General features: G+C 51.2%; 1 protein-coding gene across 3 annotated transcripts in view; it reads left to right on the forward strand.

Annotated features, from left to right (window-relative positions):
- Positions 1-21249, forward strand: part of SYNE3 (spectrin repeat containing nuclear envelope family member 3) — a 90568-nt gene that overhangs the window by 18468 nt on the left and 50851 nt on the right. Inside the window, exons 1-2 of one of the 3 annotated variants that reach the window (XM_079914423.1) lie at positions 800-1069; positions 20189-20346. In XM_079914423.1, the coding sequence (XP_079770549.1) occupies positions 1030-1069; positions 20189-20346 (198 nt within the window). In that variant the 5' untranslated portion in view covers positions 800-1029. Of the gene's footprint in view, positions 1-799; positions 1070-16358; positions 16485-20188; positions 20347-21249 lie in introns of those variants that run through there. The other 2 variants (XM_079914425.1, XM_079914424.1) reach the window with 2 other exon arrangements.

The raw sequence follows: 21249 nt of genomic DNA on the forward strand, positions 1-21249 counted from the left end.
TAATCACTGCGCCACCAGGGAAGCCGTCACAGACACATTTTGAAAAGTGAATTTAGTGAGTGCTACCCACGGAACACTTGTGAGGTGAGCTAGTGGATACCAGAAGGTCTCAGGTCAAGAAATGCCGTATTGTAGAGACTGCGGGGGCGGGAGGGTGTTGAGAAGACTCTGAACACGGTGTCCACCTTCCAGCAGAAGGAAGGGAGCCTGAGCTGTCAGGTGACCCAAGGGTGCAGGATCTGGTCGGTCCTGTTCACCTCTCTGATCTTCAGCACCAACCATAGCATCTGGTACGGAGCAGGCGTTGCAACAAGATCTGTCATTAAATGAATAAAGCGTCTCCCAAGCTCTGGAACAGAGGGAAGGTGGGCCTGGTGTGGCTCTGGGTTAGAAGATGAGATGGGCCCCTCTCTCTGCCTGTTCACACGGGTCCTTGGAGGGCACGCCCTTCATCATCACCTGGCCTGGCGGCTGGACGGAGTGAGAGGCACAGAGGGAGAGAAGTGAGGGTGAGCTGGATTTTTCTCGGCCGTCAGTTCCTGGAAACCCAGGTCGGGCCTCCACAGCCTGGTTGGTGCCCCATCTGGCCTGATTCATTTCGAGCCATACACTGAGAGGCCTGGCGTCACTGGGCCCATCGCAGTCCCGCCCAAACTGGGCTTGCCTCTCAGCTAGTCCCCCATCTCAGGCACGCTCCCTGCAGAGGACTTGGCCTGGGCACCTCGTCAGTCTGACCTGCAGGGGTTCACCTCCCCCCCCCCCACCGGCCTCTGCATCAGTCGGCTATGGGATGGGACATCCTGTTCTGACTCAAAAAGGAACCCTCCTTCTTCTGCCTTCCTGACTCACTTCCTCCTTTTGCTGGCCGTCTTGCAGCACGGCATGGGCGCTGGAGCCCAACAGACCCGGGCCTGCCCCTGACTGCGCCTCAGTAGCTGTCTGACCTGGGCAGGAGAGCTGGCCCTTCTGAGCCTCAGTTTCCCCATCTGTAAGGTGACGCGGTCGCCCCTGCCTTGGTGGTTGGTGGTAATGGATGCACCGCACCTGCCCAGCACCTGGCACCCAGCAGGTAACCTCATACATGGGAACTTTGGGTGACATTTTCCCCAACCCACAGGGGCCTCCTTTGGCATACGAAAGTTAAGACTCATGATGCCCTTGCCACTCACCCAGGGCAATCATAAGGTCACAGATGACCTGGGGTGGGGACAGGGTAGGAGCAGGCAGAACACTCGTTACCCACCAAACAGTGTTGGCTGGGGTGCGAGGCTGGGGTGCGAGGCTGGGGGCTTTGCTGGGAGGGGGTCGTGGGGACTAGCTTCAAGGGCAGACACCGTGGGGAGGAATGACGGCTGCTCCCCACAGCTGATCAGATATTTGCACATTCAGTCAGCAGTGGAGAAAAGATCCTTGGACTTGAACTCTGGTTTCTTTGTGGAAGAGCAGGTTTCCAATAAAAAGAATGCCTTGGGGTCAAACAGCACTTTACAAAGCATTTCCTAGCAGGTGATTGAAGGTTCCAGGTTGCCTGGACCCTTTTCAGTGCAACATTGTTTCCAGACAATTGGTCAGGCGCTGCCCTCCCTGCCTGTGGGTCTGTCACTGATCAGAGCACGCCACTCCCTTGCTTACAGACCCTCGCTGGTTCCCTAGTGCCCACAGAGGGAAGTCAGTGCACCCCTCTCACTCCCCTGCCTGCCTGTCCGTCACAGCTTCCTTTAACAATTCCCAAGCCCACTCTGCCGCCTGAACTTGGCGTTGCACTTTCCCAGCTTTTGCTTATGCTGGTCCAACAGCTTGTTATACCCTTTCCCACTTGTCATCTTATCCAGACCCTGCTCATCCTTCCATCTCAGTCAATGTGTCCCCTCGTCTGTGAACCCCTCCCTGGATCCCCTAATCAGCATCATTGCTCCACTCTCTAGGCTCCGAGAGTTTCTCATGTGCCGCTCCATTTGAGCATATAAGAGCCTCAGAGTCTGCGGTCACGCAGACCGTGCTTATAACCCGCGGCCTGTGCCTGGCTCACCGCTGTGTACATCTGGATGTTAAAGCCGACTGGTCTTGGATTTGACCCTTATCTCCTAACTAGTAGCTCTGGGACCTTGGGCAGAGCACGAAACTGCTCCATCTCAGTGCCCTCGTCTGTAAAATGGGAATGAGTATTAAGACCTGCCTCTCACTGGCTCTCCCCTGTCATTTTTGTGTCTTGAATTCTTTTTGTCACTCTTAATGTTAACATAAATCTATGTCTCTGATCTCTCTCTCTGTAATTGTCCATAATGTAAAACAGAAATATTGTCATAGTTTTTGGATATTTTATGTTCTTAATATTTAAGAACATTTAAATTATTTTGTCTAAAAAAAAAAAAAAAGACCTGCCTCTCAAGTATAAAAAATATTTTTAGTGTTAACTCAGCAAATGCTGTCAATTGAATTGAGTAACTTCTCACGGGGGTGGGTCTGTTTCTCACAGGAATGGGTGCTTAAATTAGGTCTGTTTGAGGGGCCCTCTTAGTTTGGAGATTTTGATTGTTTCTTTTACAGAAAAAGTTTTATTGAGATATAATTCACAGTATACCATTTAAATGGGTGCATTTAAAGTGTACAATTCCATGCCTTTTTGTATATTCACAGAGTTATAAAAACATCACCCCAGTCATTTTTAGAGCATTTTTACTACCCCACCCGAACCTGCACAATCCCCGGTCCACCCATGCACCCACCCCAGCCCTGGGCGCCACCCATTTCCCTTCTGTCTCTACAGACCCGCCTGTTTTACACATTTCGTGTAAGTGGAACCATACGCTATGTGGCCCTTTGTGATTGGCTTCTTTCACTTAGCATCATGTTTTCAAGGTTCTTACATGTTGTAACCGCATCACTACTTCATTCCTTTTCATTGCTGAGTAATAGTCCATGGTATGGATGTAACATATTTTATTTATCCGTTCATACGTTGACAGACATTTGGGTTGTTTCCACTTTTTCGGCTCTCATGAACATTTGTGTATAAGTTTTTGTGTGGACATATGTTTTCATTTCTCTTGGAATATACCTAGGAGTGGAATCGCTGGATCATGTGGTAACTCTGTGTTTAATCATTTGAGGAACTGCCAGGCTGCTTTTCAAAGTGGCTATACTTTTTATATTCTCACCAGCAGCATAAGAGCGTTCCCCTTTCTCCACATCTTCACCGATACTTTGTTATTGTCTGTTGTTCTGATTATAGCCATCCTTATGTATGGGAAGTGGCATCTCCTTTTGGTTTTAATTTGCATTTCCCTGATGGCTAATGACGTTGAGCGTCTTTTCATGCGCTTATTGGCTATTCGTATGTACGTCGTCTTTGAAGAAATGTCTATTCAGATCTTTTGCCAATTTTATAATTGGGTTTTTGTCTTTCTAGATAAAAGTCCCTTAGTGGGTAAATGATTTGCAAAATTTTCTTCCATTCTGTGGCTTGTTGTTTCACTTTCTCGATGGTGTCCTTTGAAACACAAACGTTTTTAATTTTGATAAAGTCCAGTTTATCTTTTTTTTTTTTCTTTTGTTGCTTGTGCTTTTGGTGACACATCTAAGAAATCAGTGCCTAATCCAAGGTCAGGAACATTTGCACCTACGTTTTCTTCAATGAGTTTTATAGTTTTGGCTCTTACAATTTGGCCTTTGATCTATTTTGAGTTAATTTTTGTATATAGTGTGGAGTAGTGGTCCAAGTTCATTCTTTTGCACGTGGATATCCAGTTGTCCCAGCACCATTTGTTAAAAAGACTATTCTTTTCCCATTAAATTGTCTTGGCACGCTTGTTGAAAATTAGTTGTCTATAAATATGAGAGTTGATTGTTTCTTATCCGTGGGTTATTTTGAAGAAATGCAATGCTTTCCTTCAGAGGCAGAGATGTTTTTATACCAAGATGAGTCCTGGCCATAGCTCTGCCACTGAGCTGCTGCAAGATCTTGGGTGGGTCTCTCGCCTTCTCTAAGCCTCAGTCTCCCCATCTGTAAAATGGCACAGCTAGATAAGAAGATTCCCGAGAGGTGGTCCAATTGTTTTTGTTGTTGTTTGTTTGTCTGTTTTTGTCCGAGTTGCACGGCATGTGGGATCTTAGTTCCCTGACCAGGGATCAAACCCGAGCCCCTGCAGTGGAAGCATGGAGTCTTAACCACTGGACCGCTGGGGAAGTCCTGGTCCAATTGTTACAGGCGGAAATGTAGGGAGGTTTCCGCAGTACTTTTCACTGGCTCCTGGGGGTGTCCCATGAGGCCTAGCCCTGCAGCCTGAGATCTGGAGCCAGTCTGAAACCTGTGGGCAGTTTCAGGAACTCCCTACCCTGGCCTGGCCCCATGGGAGCCAGCCCTGCTTTTCCAAGAATATTAGTGTTGTGCTCACTTAGTAAGCAACACCGCCATCCTCCTCCAGGCTGGCTGTGCTCCAGGCCTGGGTATACAGAGCAGATGAGACACAGCCTCTGCCCTTGAGAGCAACAGTCTCATGGGAAGACAGACACGTCAACAACAGTCGTGGAGCTGAGTGGCGTGTTCTGGTTGGCACTGTGTCCCAAGGGCTGCAGGGGCAGGGGGAGGGGGGCAGGTGGCAAAACTCGGCTTTGCTGGTAGGGCCACAGGCCTGGCCCAAATGTGAGCGCTTGCTCTGGGCAGTATCTGAAGAATGGTCAGGTGAGCAGTGTAGTATAGTTCACAGCTCTTCCACGTGCCGTCCAGCAGCAGCTCCTTCTTAACTCGCATTTAACCAGCCCTAATGCACTGACCAGGCGACTACTGACCTCTTGTCTCCGGGCAAGGCGCTGTGGTTAAGGAAAAGGCTCTGGAGCCAAGCTGCCCGAGTTTCAATCCCTGCTTTGCACGCTTTGGGGAAAGTCATTTAACATCTCTGTGCTTTGCTTCCTTATCTTCTAATATGGGGTTTTATATTAGCACCTACCCGGTAGCCTATTTGTTTCTAAAGCACTATAAGGTGCTCTAGGAACACGGCCTGGCACAAGGAGCCAGCTCTTATTAAGGTCTCTGGTTATTGCAGGTTGGAATTGTAGCTTGGAACGGTGTAGCACTGACCCCAGCGTTAGGCCCGCTACACAGTTGGTTACTATAGCCCGTGGCTATTACACGGTGTGACATGGTGACATGGTACAATTAGCCTATAGGTTGCCTAAGGATCATTACAGTTCTGTGCCTTTGAATAGAGCAGAGCTTCTCGCCAGTGTATTCGTCCCTTCCTAACAGGTATTCTGTTTAAAAAAAAAAAAAGCCCGGAGGTGAATCGGATGTGCCCCTTCCCTTCAAAACAATCTTCCCGTTTAAAGCTCCCGCATCTCAGAGAGGAGGAGGTCAGGCAGAAATTCTTGCTCTCATTTGACCAAAGAGACTGGTGTTTGGAGCTGGTTAGTGGCAGAGCCTGCGCTGGACCCCATGCTCCCTAACTCCATTTTGGGGCCTGCTCTGCCCCCAACCCATGGCCTGAAGGAAGACTCTGATTTGGGGGTTAACAGAGTCTGTGCTGATGTCCACCCTTCCCCCATCCCTGCCTTTCTCAAGGTTCCCTGAACCTGCAGCTTGTGTGTATTGAGGACCAAATAGGGCTGGTAAGATGCTCCTTCTGGCTTCACACATATTCCTTTTAATAAAAAAGACCAGGGAGTTCCCTGGAGGTCCAGTGGTTAGGACTCAGCGCCTTCATTGCCGGGACCTGGGTTCAATCCCTGGTCGGGGAACTAAGATCCCGCAAGCCACGGGGCATGGCCAAAAATTAATCAATTAATCAATTAATTAAATTTATAAAAAGACCAGAACTAACAGTTATCAAGTACCTACTAAATGCCAATGGGGGTAAATATTATTCTTTATATTTTCCAGATTTACCTATCCACCCATGAACATTTGTGAGCACCTACTGTGTGCCAGTGTCTGTCTCAGGTACCTTGATCAAGGTAGCAGTGATCAAGATGGGCAGTTCACATTCAAATGAGAACAGCAGGCTGAGTTCAGTGGTGCTGGACTACTGACTCGGAAGTTGTTGATTTCCATCCTGGACGCTGGGAGACCCCGTGGCAGCCGCACGACTTGTTGAGCAGACATCCAGGTCCCTACTGAACCAGGGGCCCGCAGGAGCATGGATAAGGGCCCCATGGCACTGCTCTTTGGGAGCTCCGAGAGCCCCACGCACACATGAGGGACTCCATTTATCTGTTTTTACACACTCCTGGCTGTTGGTTCAAGGAGTCAGCCGGCAGCGCCCTCGAAATTGGAGCAACTTCCTGCTGGCTGTCTCCCCATCACTCACCTCCTCACTCCCTTAGCCTCCAGCCTACCGGGCCCGCACTGAGCACGGTAGCCTTAAAGGAGGAGGAGCCTGGGAAGTGCTGAGCGCAGCTGGAGCTTAGTAACTTGTCCTAAAGTACAAACGCAAAAGGCAATCAGACGGTTCGCCGTTAGGGACTGCAAATTAAAACCACAATGAGATTTCATTACCCACTGGTTAAAAGGGCTAAGATTAAAAAGACTGACCATAGAGGGCCGTGTGGGAACGGGAACTCTCATCCACTGCTGGTGGGAATGAAAAGTGGCGTGGCTGCTTTGGAAAATGGTGTGAATGTAAACATACACCTACCATCTGATCCAGCCACTCCACTCCTAGGGTTTTTTTTTTTTTTTATTTTCTGTTTTTTTTGGCTGCGTTGGGTCTTCGTTGCTGCGCGCGGGCTTTCTCTAGTTGTGGCGAGCAGCGGATACTCTTCGTTGCGGTGCGCGGGCTTCTCACTGCGGTGGCTTCGCTTGTTGGGGAGCACGGCCTCTAGAGCACAGGCTCAGTAGTTGTGGCTCACGGGTTTACTTGCTTTGCGACATGTGGGATCTTCCCGGACCAGGGATCGAACCAGTGTCCCCCGAATTGTCAGGCAGATTCTTAACCATTGCGCCAGCAGGGAAGTCCCACTCTTAGGTATTTTTGCAAGAGAAATGAAAGTGTATGTCCACACACAAGTGTTTAGAGCAGCTTTATTTGTATAGCCCAAAACTGTCCATCAGCGGGTCTCCACACGCTATGGAATATTACGCAGCAATGGAAAGGAATGGACCACTGATACAGGCAACAACGTGGATGAATCTCAAACTAATTATGCTGAGTGAAAGAAGCCAGGACCACATCACCTGCCCCCCATATATATATACATATATGTATATATATGTATGTGTATATATATATGTGTATATATAGATATATATATACATATATATATATGTATATATATAATTCCATTTACGTAAGAATCTCCGGAAAATGCAAACTAACCTCTAGAGACAGTAAGCACATCAGCGGTTGACTGGGTCAGGGTGTGGGCAGGAGGGAAGGATTAGAAGTGGAATCAGGAAACTTTGGGGTAATGGGTGTGTTCATTATCTTGATTGGGGTGATGGTTTTGTAGGTATATATGTTAAAACTTATCAAACCCTACAGTTGAAATGTGTTTATTGTTTATCAATTTTACCCCCAAATAAACCTGTTAAAAACAAAGTCCACCCCATCTCCAGTTAATCAGTAAGATGAATCTGACCCTGCCCTCCTTCAGAGAACTTGTTTGTGTCAACAGATATGAACAGCAAAGCATGAAGTGTGAGGTCAGTCTTCTGGGTTCCGTCTTGGATTCGTGGCTACTCACCTTGCCTCCCTAAACTCCAGATTTCTCACTGTGGGATGTAACTGATAGTAGTACCTTCCTCCTGGGGTTGTTGGATGGAGAACATGGGAAAATTCAGAGTGTTTAGTAAACGGATCGTAAGTGGTAACATGCACAGGGTCCCGTGGGCACCCAAGGAAGGGAGGAGCTGTAACTATGGGGGGAAGGAAGCTGGAAGGGTTTCCCCTGTGAGTGAACTGAATCTTGAAAGAACAGGGAAGAGTCTGCTAGAAGGAGGTGTGTATTGGGGTAGGGGAGGCTCACCAGGCAGAACTAAGCTAGGGAGGCAGCACTCAAGATTCTAAGCTTCTAGAAACTTCAGCAGTGTGGTACAGCGGGCGTGCAGGGACCAGGGGCACCCTGGTGAGTCAGGGCTGTAGGTTAGGTAGGAGCCTCATCCTTGAGGGTCCCTGAGGAGTCCCCTTCATCCTCCAGGCCAGGGTATCTCAAATTGGGGTATGAGGAGGATTTCTCTGGAGACCATGAGGTTTTTTTTTTTGGCTGCACCAAGCGGCATGTGGGATCCTAGTTCCTGGACGAGGGATCGAACCCGTGCCCCTTGCAATGGAAGTGCGGAGTCTTAACCACTGGACCTCCAGGGGAGCCCCAAGACCATGAGTTCTATGAGAAGTTTTGAAATTTTTATCTAATAAAGACAAACAAAAAAATAAAAATCCTATATCTTGATGCAATGCTTTTGAATACAAAGACGTTTTCATCTAGTAGAAAGCGCTCGTTTCTGAAGTCTTGATAAGAGTGGTTCTGAAAGTATATTATTGTGCAGCCATAATTTTCTTTTCTTTTTCTTTTTTTCTTTTCACAACTATATTTTCTTTAATTGAAGTATAGTGGATTTACAGTGTTGGGTTAGTTTCTGCTGTACAGCAAAGTGATTCAGTTATATATGTACTTTTTTTTTTTTTTTTTTTTTTTTGCGGTATTTGGGCCTCTCACTGTTGTGGCCGCTTCCGTTGCAGAGCACAGGCTCCGGACGCGCAGGCTCAGCGGCCATGGGTCACGGGCCCAGCCGCTCCATGGCATGTGAGATCTTCCCGGACCGCGGCACGAACCTGTGTCCCCTGCATCGGCAGGCGGACTCTCAACCACTGCACCACCAGGGAAGCCCTATACATACATTTTTTAATATTCTTTTCCATCATGGTTTATCTCAGGGTATAGAATATGGTTCCCTGTGCTATACAGTAGGGCCTTGTTGTTTATCCATTCTATATATAATAGTTTGCATCTGCTAACCCCAAACTCCCTTGGCCACCCTCCCTTCCTTGGCAACCACAAGTCTGTTCTCTATGTCTGTGAGTCTGTTTTTGTTTCATAGATAGGTTCATTTGTGTTATATTTAAGATTCCACATATAAGTGATATCATATGATATTTGTCTTTTTCTGTCTGACATCACTTAGTATGATAATCTCTAGGTCCATCCATGTTGCTGCAAATGGCATGATTTCATTCTTTTTCATGGCTGAGTAATATTCCATTGCATATCTAGATATACATATAGATAGATGTACCACATCTTCTTTATCCATTCATCTGTCAAAGGACATTTATGTCTGTTCATGTGTAATTCAGGTTTGAGGGCCACAGGAGGTGTGTGTAGTCATTGTGGTTGAACCCGCTCCCTTGGGCTGTGGTGCAGACAGTCCAGGGGGGGACACTGGTTCCATGGGAGATGTTCAGGAAGGTAAAGCAGGTCTGGTGGGTTCAGGGGTGACTGTTGGAATCACCCCTCTGCAGGGAAGATTCCCACCTGAGGAGAAGGTATGAGGCGCTGGGGGCCTGGCATGGGCCCCTGATTCCCAGGGCCAATAAGAGAGAGGCCTGGGGAGGAGGTGTGAGGACATCTGTCACTGCCATGCTGTCACGGAAGACGCTGCCTTGGGCCGCTGGGGAAGGGAGGGGAGGGAAGGCGCAGGGACAAGGGGCCAACTTGCATCCTGGAAGCTCCACCCCCTTGGCCAGATCTTCTTCAGCAGGACCTGGGATGGGCCTTGCCACACGGCAAATGGAACCCTCGCTGGTGGGACGAGACCTTGGAGATTTCATCTACAGGGTACTTGGCTGGCGCTTTCACTGCCAAGGCATGGGGTTGGGCCACGACCCACAGTGTGAAAAACCAAAACCGACTAGAGCTCCCGTTTCCGAATCAGCGGTAGGCTGGGCAGCGTTAATTGGTCTGCCCAGACTCACGCCTGCGGTCCGCAGCACTCGGTGTCCCACCCAGTCCTGGACTAGTGTGATGCCTTGCTCACTGCTGCTCTCTGACCCGCGACTGATGGCCAGTCCCTGCCTCCCCGGCCTCTGATCGCCCCTAGCCACACTCCCAGCAGCCGGCTGGGACTACGCGACCAGGGCTACTGGTAGGATGCTTCTCAGAACCGCCTCAGGGAGTCCTCCGCTTCGCGCCCTCTAATTGGCTGCCCTCCCGGCAGCCTGAGCCAATCACACCTGGCCCAAGGAGCCGAGGCCCCGCATCTTGGAGCCACTTGCCTTGCCCAAGGGATGCCCCTGTCCTCTTTGGGAGGTCGGGCCTTCGGTACCCCATTCTTTTATAGTTGCACTTTGCATTCTCTCCCTCTCCCAGACATCCATATTTGACTGTGCTTTGCAAGGCCAGCGTTTCCCGGGTAGAAATCCTAGCGTCCTCCACGCTGTGCCTTTTGACGGAGAGCTTGGGTTTAGTTAATTTCAGAGTGACTGGAAATGCTGTTTTATAGTCAGCTATCTGGGAAAGGAGGTGGGCCAGAGCACAGTGGGCTTTCACCACCAAATACCATTTGTCAGTGATGGCAAAGCTGATTTGAGAATCCCTCTCAGAGCGCTTGTCTTGAAAGCAGTCCCCTTTGTGGCTAGAATTGTAAAGTGGACCCCAGAACCCTGTTACTAAGCGGGGTTTCTTGTATGAACATTGACAAGCCCATGGACAGAGGGTGGGTTGTGGTGCCCTGTAGTTTGTGTGACTTTGGTTCAGTCCCTTAATCCCCGCAAGCCTGTGGTTATCTCTGACGGGATAAAGCCCAGTAATTGTTCCCAACTCCAGATTCAGCAACCTGGGAGGGCTGTTGTAAGATTAAATAAGATGGTGTGAGAGTTCCTGGTCCAATGACCAATTAAGATGCTGCGGAGGGTGCCGGTCCCTGCTTCTTACACACTTTGCTCTCTAAATCACCTTCTGTGAATGCCAGATAAGAGAGCATGGCCCAGGACCATCCTGGCGCTCTGAACGATGCTCTGAGCTGTGGCTTCTCCGTAACATTATCTGCAATAAGTAAACAAAAAAGAGTTCCCAGAATTCACTTGGAATAGGATTTGGGATTAAAACCAGCTGCGTGGTTCCTGAAATCCCATCTGTGTACGGGAGAGCATGGGAATGAGTAAGGGTGGAAACTGTGTGTGGCAGTGCAGGAGTGAGTCACAGGAAAGGCGAGCGTGTCGCGGGAAAGGGAGTGTGCCCCGTGCCGGGGCGCTGTGTCCGTCTGTGTGTGTGGGCCCCTGGCCAGGTTGGAGGGGCAAGCGCACTTGCCTATAGGGCCTGCCGTGGGAGCTGGGGTTTGCTTGGTTCTGGATCCTGAAGGTTCTGAGTTCTAGAGCAAAATGCCAGGGGGCAGCTGGGTTGGCAGAGGGCCAGGGTGGCTGAACGCCGTAGGACTGAGGCGGCCCGGCAGCCGGGGCCTCAGTTTATTAAATCCAATTCTAGATTCTCGAGCGGAGCCCCAGGTTTACACCCTGCGGTCACCTTCCTGGAGCTCGGATGCTCATAGAAGACGACCCACAGGAGGCGTGGATGGCTCTCAGTGGGTTCTGGGGGGTACAGGCGGGGGCGTGGAAGCCGGGTAGCACCGTGGTGTTTAAGAGCAAAGGCTCTGGACTCAGGCCATCCTGTGTTCCAGTCCTGTCCCCGTTACTCACCATCCATCTGACTTTTGAGCAGTGTTCGTAGTATCATTGGTCCTCAGTTTTCTCAGCCATAAAATAGGGATAAGTGTCTCATTAGTCTTTGTAGGATAAATGAGTTAATATCTGTAAGTCAGGCACGTACAGAATGCAAGATGCATGTGGGCTGTTAGAATTATTATTGTTAATCCTGGATCCACCACTTTCTGGCCGGCTGTTTGCTTTTCTCAGTCTCAGTTTCCGTCCTTATAAAATGGTACTAATAATGTCAGCCACATAATAGTCACTCTTTGAACCTGACTTTGCCCCTCTCTGTGCTTGGGAGGGATTCGGTGTCGTGTTTTAGGGGCATTCCCTAATGGGGTTTGGTTATGTCTTAAGCAGGATTCTTGGAGTGTCTAGATCATTGAATGGCACGCAGTATTAGAGTGTCTGCACATTCCCAGAGAATGTTTTACTTTGCCGTTATGGTGTTGGAGGGGCTGGAGCGGGGAGCTGTCCCAACCTGGTCCTTATGGGGTGTCTGACCCTCACCACTGGCACCACAGAGCCAAGGAGAGGGCCCTCCATCCTGCAGCCTCAGCTTCCCAGGCCCAGGAAGGGGAAGGGAGAGGACGGAGGGCTCTAATCCCGCCGCCCCCAGGACACAGGGTTCTGAGCCCTGATTTATTTCCCGTGGACTCCCCCTCAAGGTCAACCCGGCAAATGGTCAGTGTCAGTGCCAGTAACTTGTCCTTTGTCCTGCAAGGCTGGTCCCCCGCAGACCAAGTTGCAGCTTGGCCCATTGCTCAGGCAGCCCGGAATCAGGGCAAAGGGAGCTGGTGTCCTTCTCCATCTACAGATGGGCAGCCTTCGCAGGCCGGGGCTGGGAGACCTTCCTTCCCGTCCCCTGGGTCACAGGAGGGTTGACCCCTGCGGGCTGCATCGCTCAGGTTCCCCTGTGCTGGCCCAGGGATTTCGCCCACAGCAGCCTTTCCGCCCTGGCTGGGGTGATGCCTCCCTTGGGGCTCCAGTTCCTGCCGCTTAGAGGCTCCCAGCCCGGGTCTGGTAACATCACCTCCTCCTTTGCCCCCTCCAGCCAAGGTGTGGAAGTAGCCGATCTCTGGGTTCCCTTTTGTCTCCTGGCGGCTTCTCAGCTCCTTCACCCCCATGGAGCTGGGTCCCTCTGGTTCACAGCTGGACTCAGAGTGGATTCACTCTGCCTGGTTGAACCCTGTCCAACCAGACTCACGGTCTTTGGGCTTTGGAATCTGACAGAACAAAGTTCAAATCTCAGTGCTGCCCTGATGGCCCTGTGCCCTGGACACTCCAGCCTCAGTGTTCTTGTCTGCGATTGCGGAAGGTGACGGCAGCCCTGCCCACTGAGCACTGGTTCTGAGCAGGTGCCCGATGAGGCCCCCAATATTCTAAGAGGAAGGTGCTGGTCGGTGGGGGGGGGGAGGAAGTTCTTCTGAGGTCCCTCTGCCAATCAGCAGAAGCTCTCCGCCTGAGAGGATGCCCTGCTGCCCTACCTCTGCTCCCTCCTGTGTGACCCACCCTCAGGGACCAAATGGATGACTTGTAGACAAGTGCTTAGCACGGACGTAGGCCTTTCATGGTGGAAATGTCAGCACCCTTTTCTCTTCCCTGGTTGGCTTTTTTTTTCCAAGTCTGCATCACGTCGTCCCCCCCCCCCCACCCCCGCTCCATCCAACCGCACACTGCTTTATGGCACTTCTGCCTGCGCATTCACCCTGAGGCCTCCTTGTGACTCTAACTGAGCTCTCCCCTTTTGACTCGATGGCTCAGGCCTGGAGCTCAGATTCTGGAACCTTCTTGGCCTCCCCTGAAGTACAGCCTCACAGTCCATTTCTGGGAGAGCTGTGTCCCCGGTCACCTCCGGTGGACGCGTCAGTCTCCCAGGCTGGTGCCTTTTCACCCGGGTTGCATTGGAACACATGCTCTTTCTTGAGTCTGCTCCTCTGCTCTGTCATCTGCCCTGCCCTGGCTTGTCTGTCATCAAGGAAAAAGATCATTTCTCTTCTGGCTGTCATTTGTGATAACCACACGGGACGCTGAAAACCAAGGCTGCTTCCTTTCTAACCATCTCCTCCAGCAGACCAGCGCCGGCCTGAACTAGAAAGGGCCTGCATCCTGTCTGTGGTTCCTCAGGGACAGCCCAGAGGTGCATCTGGAGCCCCACTCCCTTGCTGCCTGCAGCAGCACCCCAGGGCTGCTACCCAAGAAGGGACTTGGAAATGGAAACAGCTTTTTAAAAAATGCCTGAGCACGTTTTTTTTGTTTTTTTTTGTTTGCCAAAATGTTTGGAAAATGCATAGTTCCATTTTTTTTAAATCCTGTGTCCACTCAACCAATCCAAGAAGGACAAACTCATGGACGATGAGAATTCCCCCCTCCCTCCCAGAGAGGCGTGCCTGCCATGCTCGCTCCTGCAGCCTTCCCGCCTGGTCCTTGGCCTCATGCAGCTGCCCGTGTCTGCGCTGACCCCCTCCCCCCACCCCCTTGGCCAGGGCTTCCCTTCTGCGCCCACCCCAGCCAGGGTGACTCGCCTGAACCTCAATCAGTGTCGTCACTCCCACCTGAACCCATGTTGGCTCCCGATTGCCCCCAGGGACCAGCCCAGCCTCCTGGACGTGGCTCTGGGGCTCTGATCTGACCCTTGCTTCCTTCATTGCCTCCCCGCATCCTCGAGCTCCAGCCTCCCCATCCCCCAGTGTGTCGAGAGCCTCCCCAGCATCCTTGCAGCACCTCCCACTCAGCTTGCACTCCCCTCTCTCAAAGCTCACTTTGGCCCCCTCACTGGACACGGAGCCCCATGGGCCCGAGCCTTACCTGGTTCGTCTCTGAACCCTGAGCACCCAGCAGCTGTTAAGATGCACAGATGCATTAGTCTATGGCTAGTAACCCCCATTCCTACCCCACACCCACCTTTGGGATGGTGTGAGAGCCTCCGTCTGGATGCAGGTTTCTAAAGAAGGAAAGCCCTCCACCTGACCCCGGAGGAATTTGGGGTAAAAACAGAACTGCTTCCAAGTATGGAATGTGTTCCAGGTGCTGGGTAGGAGGTTTTTTCATTAACCAAATCTAGGTGTTGTCCCCATGCCATGGTCTGCATATTTATGTCCCCTCAGAATTCACCTGTTGGAATCCTGACCCCCAATGTGATGGTGTCAGGAGTTAGGGCATCTGGGAGGTGATTCTAATCCTGTTCTAACATGAGGGTGGAGCCCTCATGAATGGGATTAGTGCCCTTATAAAAGAGACCCCACAGAGCTCCCTAACCCCTTCTTCCACGTGAAGATACAATGAGAAGTCTGCAGCCAGGTCTCCCGTGACTGTGCTGGCTCCCTGATCTCAGACTTCCAGCCTCCAGAACTGTGAAAAGTAAATTTCTGCTGTTTGTAAGCCACCTGGTCTGTGATATTTTATTATAGCATCCCAAGCGGACTAAACCCCATTTCCAGCTGAGGAGATGGGGACTCAGAGAAGTTAACTGACTGGCCAGATGTCACACGGCTCGTGAATAGCGGGCCCAAGACCACCAGGACCAATTATAAGTCCTTCTGGCCTCAACATCTGTCCAATCCCAGGACACATGCCTGTGGGTCACTTAGCCGCTCACTTTGCCTGCTGGCCGCTGTGGCTCCCTGCAGCTGCTGGTTACAGCCTTGGGGCATCTACAGCTGAAGTTGGCAAACTGTGGCCCATAGGCCACATTGGGCTAGTCGTCTGTTTTGGTGCAGTGAATGGGAAATGGGTTTTACATTTTTTAAGGGCTGTAAAATCAAAGAAGTATATGCAACAGAGACTGTATATGACCTGCAGAGTATATACTATAAGTATATAGATAAAGTATGAAGATAGTCACTACCTGACCCTTTACAAAAAAAGTGTGCCCACCACTGTATAAAAGGTCCCCAGGACCACCTCCTTCGGAGTTTCCACGTGGCCCTGGGAGGCTACTCACCTCGGCCTGCCTTAGAGGGGCCACGATGCTGGAAGGGGTGCTCTGAACTGGCTAAGGAGGGGGGTCCGTGGGGAGAGAAGGTCACCAGGGCCCAGACCAGGCTGACAGTCTGAGGGCAGAGGCTGATGCGTAGGCCCCAGCTGGCGTGGCTCACAGAGAGCTCAGTAATATGGACCCTTCCAACCCACAACCTCAAAGACCCTCAGAGACCCTCTGTTCAACACTCACAGTGTGCACATGGGGAAACTGAGGCCCAGAGAGGCAGAGGCGTGCTCAGGGCAAATGTGCAGGTTCCACGCCCAGGGCTCCTTCTCCTACCTTCCCCGCCACATTGTGGAAGGCTCCCCACCCTGCTCAGCCCAGTACTGTGGGTCATCTCCTTGGCTTATTTGTCCTTTCAGTCAACATTAATGAAGGGCTGGTAACTTGACGCTCCAGCACTGGGGTGCAGAGGTGGAAAGGCAGCAGGAGAGGAGGTGGCCTGCCCAGAAAATATAGTTGGTGGTCACGATGCTCTGGGGTTCCACGCCGGACAGCAATGCTTGGGGGAGGGGGCTCGCTTCTAGAAGAGGGAACAGAGGTCATTGTCTTGGCTGTGTCAGAGAGGCACTAAGAACTGCACATCTGCCCTGGGGTTGGCTGTGAGGAGGCATGGCAGGAAGCAAGGCTGGAAACAGGGTCACGCTCAGGGCTTGGGGGTCGGTCGGAAGACCGCTGCAACGTATCTTTTAAACAGGGCAATGGTCAGCTGGGTTTGTGTTTTAGGAAACCCCTCTGGTTCCCGCCCGGAGAAGGGATGGGAAGAGGGCCGGAAGCTGTTGCAGTCGATTGAGGAAACGGAGGGAAATCCATGATGTTCCTGGTGAGGGATGCGAAGGAGGGATGTCTTCCTGGTCCATAAACCAATTGTGAGTGGGCTTTTCTTGAGCTGCTCATTTGCTTTTTAACTTTAAACTTTTAAACTTGTGTAAGGAAGCAGGCTCTCCTTTCCATCAGTTGTGGATTCTAACCCAGGTCCATGGACTGACAGGGGGCTATGGATAGAATTGCTACTGACCTCTAACTAATGGCAATTTCTTCAGTTATGCAGGAGGCAAAACAAAATCAAAGCCTACTCTGTTATCAGCAGTGGCTGTAACTTCGTCACATATATTTTTATGTTGCACTGCAGTCATTGTAGATTTCTTGAAGTGTATTTTATGCCCATCAGTATTTCAAAATTCCAGTAGTTATTAGACCCATTGTCATTAGATCTTGTGATTTAATGTGTTAGTAAGGTAGTGTGTGGTGTGTGGGGGGTGTGTGTGTGATAAATTCGATTTTTGATATTTTGATAACTATGTTTTAATATGATTGGTTTCCTTTGTAATTCTTGCAGTTTATTCTCGGCATTTAAAGACTTTATTCCAAGAAGGGGTCCACAGTAGAAGTCCATCCCCCTCCCCTCACATCCCCCACCCTGGTTTGCAGTTCATCCACCTGCAGCCCACACAGGCGTTCAATGTGCAGCTTCTCTTCTGGAAGCTTCTTCTTTTTTTTTTTTTTTTTTTGCGATACGCGGGCCTCTCACTGTTGTGGCCTCTCCCGTTGCGGAGCACAGGATCCGGACGCGCAGGCTCAGCGGTCATGGCTCACGGGCCCAGCCGCTCCGCAGCATGTGGGATCTTCCTAGACCGGGGCACGAACCTGTGTCCCCTGCATCGGCAGGCGGACTCTCAACCACTGCGCCACCAGGGAAGCCCCCTGGAAGCTTCTTGAGGCAGAGGTGGTGCCCACTTATTCGCTTCTGTGGTTGTAGCATCTGGCTTAGCTAGAAGTGCGTGTTTAATTCCTGTGTGTTTCACTGACCTGGAATGAAGTGGTTTGGTAGCACAGGCCAAGAGGCCCTGGTCTCTTGAACTCTGCCGGCAGCTTCACCAAGCTGACAGTTAGTGGTCCCCCATCCAAGGTTAGAAGCCCCCATCTGAGGCTGATCCGTGGGTCTGAGGTCCACCCGAGTCCCGCCCCACCCTGCCGGACCCCTAGTGTTCCATTTGAGTACCTTGGGGTCTTCAAACCATCACACCTCCCAGGCCCTGGGCATTTCCAACTGCAAGAAGGGTTCTCCAAACCTCGCTGCCTCTGGGTGTTTAGAGCATCCACCCCCCTCCGCATCCTGTCATCCGAAACCCTGGGAGCTAGTTTCGGCTCCTCCCATTCATCGCTTTGTAAAAAATAAAAGCTGAGCTTTTGGAAGCCAATCAAGTCACACACTAGACGAGAGATTAAAGCCACAATGAACCAATTTAAATGCCTGCGCATTCTAACGTGCTTTTCAAACGAAGCGTTCAAAGGCAGGGAGTGGCTGCAGGGAACGTATTAAGTTGTTAGAAAAACATCAAAACATCTCCGGAAGAAAATTGGGAGACTGAGCTCTGAGGACCGAGGTCCCAGAGGGAAGCCCACCCTGGGTCACCCACTCCCTTCCCCTCGCTGGTGGCGTCCTTCCCCTCTCCCAGCGTGCATCGTGCAATCTGATCGCAGAGCTGCCAGCGCAGGGGTAGAGGTGAAGGGCGGGATGCCCACATTCCCAGTCAACGCCTGTTGTACAACCAACTGACGATTGAGAAAAAAGGGCCAACAGACAATCCAGCCAATGTTAAGACATTATTTGGTTTTTTTTATTTTAAAGTAACGGTTGCCCTTTCTGGAAAATTCACAAAGTGCCTAAGAGGAAAAATAGGGAAAGAGAAAAACTTCCAACTGTGATTCCACCAACCAGACAATGGTCCTTAGCCACGTGGCCTCCGAAGACACCGTGCCAGGAAAAGAGAGGCCCGAGGTCATGTGGGATGCTTTCAGCCACTTGCCCACACCCCTCTCTCCGCTTCATCACATGGGCATTGGCTTTTGTTTGTTTGTTTGGACCACTTCACGTGGCTTGCGGGATCTTAGTTCCATGACCAGGGATCAAACCCATGCCCCCTGCAATGGAAGTGCAGAGTCCTAACCACTGGACCGCCAGGGAAGTCCCTACATGGGCATCGTAATGGCGAGATTTCCCAGCCTTTTTCTAGGAGCATGTTTTTTTTTGTGGTTGTTTTGTTTTGTTTTTATTAGCTGTAGAACTGGGGCTACTAAGTATAAATTTTGTTGCATTTTTTGATATTATCATTAGAGCCCAAGTATTCTCCATCACAAATTCATTTCAATCCTACTTTTTATTGGCTGCATAATATTCTTTTTTTTTTTTTTTTGCGATACGCTGGCCTCTCACTGTCGTGGCCTCTCCCGCCGCGGAGCACAGGCTCCGGACGTGCAGGCTCAGCGGCCATGGCTCACGGGCCCAGCCGCTCCGCGGCATGTGGGATCTTCCTGGACCGGGGCACGAACCCGTGTCCCCTGCATTGGCAGGCGGACTCTCAACCACTGCGCCACCAGGGAAGCCCGGGCTGCATAATATTCTGAAGTGCAAGTGTGTGATACTTTCCTTAACTAATTTCCTATTGTTGGGCATTTGGGTTGTTCCTAGTTTTGTTTTGTTTTGCCTTTTTAACAAATGCTGTGGTTGGTTTTGGGTGCATGACGCTTTATGCCAACGCTGGGCTATTTCAGCATCAGCAGAGGGTTTACCCTGTGCTAGGCATTGTGGGAGACTGGAGGATAAACTAGACACAATCCTTTCACCTAAGATGCAGATATAAATAACTTTAATCCAAAGTCGGTTATAGTTGCCGTAAGCAGACAACTAGAACTGAAATACAGAAGAGTTTTTCCTGGGCTTAATGGGATTTTAAGAAAGTTACATGAGAAAATCTGAGACCTTGTATCCGCAGCTAGAAGGTAAGGGAAAGAGAGGAGGGGACGGGATAGCAAAGCGGTTGGTTTAGCTGGGAGACCTATGCCAGGAAGCGGGCATCCCCGAAGGCAGTGGGTCTGAGCTCAGATGCTAGGTCAGTTGATTGTCGGTGGCTGCCGAGAGGTAGGTGGTGCGTAGCTCAGTGGAAACACTTAGGAGCATCTGCCAGGGACCCAGGTTTGGTGGAGAAGTAGCCACGAGACACCTGGCTCACTGGGCCATCCCCAACCTGAGATATGAATTTCAGGTGAGATTCAGGGGCTGGCGTCAGCCTGGCCAATGCCCAAAAACTGTGTTTCTTAGGTTGAGGCTTTTTGATCCATTCAGATCAAGATTCAGTGTCTGTCACAGACATCTCAGCCTGTGTGTGTTTTAGGATCCACTTTTGGAGGGGTTTCCAGCCAAAAAGACAGGAGACAGTTGGCCCTGAGTGCCAAGCTAGCGTCAGAGGGGAGCAGGGAATCTGAGACAAAGGGAGTCTTTGCCAACCGGGCACCCTGGGCCCGCTCTCCCTGCCCAGCCCCCCGAGAGGCCAGACCTGTTTCCCTTCTCGGCCCATTTCCAGTCCTTTGGCTCTCTGACAAACACGATCGCCTCTGGCTGTTGGCACCGAAGCTGGAGCATCAGGAGGTGCCGGGGGTGGAGGGCGAGCCCCATTCCCAGGGTCAGGCTCCCCGACCCTCGCCGCCATCAGCTGGCTGGGGCCTCTCCACAGCTCGCCTTCCCCCGGCCCTCCTCACCTGTGTGCCTGACCTCGTGTGGTCCTGTCTTCAGCCCCTGCAGGTGCCATGACTCAGCAACCGCAGGAGGGCTTCGCCAGGAGCATGGGGGACGCCCAGGAGTGGATGAAGGCTGTGCAGGAGCGGCTGCAGATCAATGACAACACCCAGGGGCCCCGCGCAGCCCTGGAGGCCAGGCTGCGGGAGACCGAGGTATGCAGAGACCACGGCCTTGATAACCCTGTGGCCTTGGCCCGGTCCCTCCCTCTCAGGCCTCAGGTTTCCCAGCTGTTGCGTAGCAGAGCGGACTAGACGGGTGTTTCTCAAAATCTGATGTCTTTGAATCTCCTGGGCTTTAAGTGCAGATTGTGATCCAGGAGCTGGGGGTGGACCCGAGATGTGACATTTCTGACGTGCTCTCGGTGACACCTTTGCTGGGGGTCCTAGGATCACACTTTCATTGTAAGGGTCTGACTCTCCCATCCTGGAAGGGGGCACCGTGCGGCGGGATGGTCTCCACCCCCAGGTGGCCCAGGCCCTGCTTCCTGCCCCTTCTCTGCTTCTCTGCAGCTGAGGCCCCTCCCTTGGCTCTTATAGTCCAGCTGTACCCTGACCTGGCACAAGGCAGAGGCTCAGTGCTACCCTGACCGGAAGTGCCGATGCCCAGTGCCTGGCCCAGCACTGTGGCGCCCCCCACCTGAGGGCATCTGCTCTGGGCCAGGGGCCGGGGGAAGAACTCTAGACTAAGAGTCAGAGACCTGGGTTGCAGTCTCCACGCTGATCTAAAGTGCTGTGTGACCTCGGCCACATCCCTGTCCCTCTCTGGGCCTCAGTTTCCCATCTGTAAGTAAAGGAGTTGACTTAACGTCTCTCAGGTCATATCCATTGGGATATGCCACAATTCTAATTTATCACCTAACAATGGTTGCTTTATTTAAGGGGAGGCTTACCTCTTCCTGCACAAACTGACCCCCCAACAGGCTAGAAACAGAGCTGACCCCACACCCACGTCCCTGTATCTTGTCTTTTCTTTCTTTCTCCTTTTTTTTTTTCAGCTGTCTTATTGATTTTGCACATTTTATTGAAAATATCTAATGCTCTTTTTGGAAGTGGACA

Source organism: Stenella coeruleoalba (assembly GCF_951394435.1).
Source record: "Stenella coeruleoalba genome assembly, chromosome: 2".
Classification (NCBI taxonomy): Eukaryota; Metazoa; Chordata; class Mammalia; order Artiodactyla; family Delphinidae; genus Stenella; species Stenella coeruleoalba.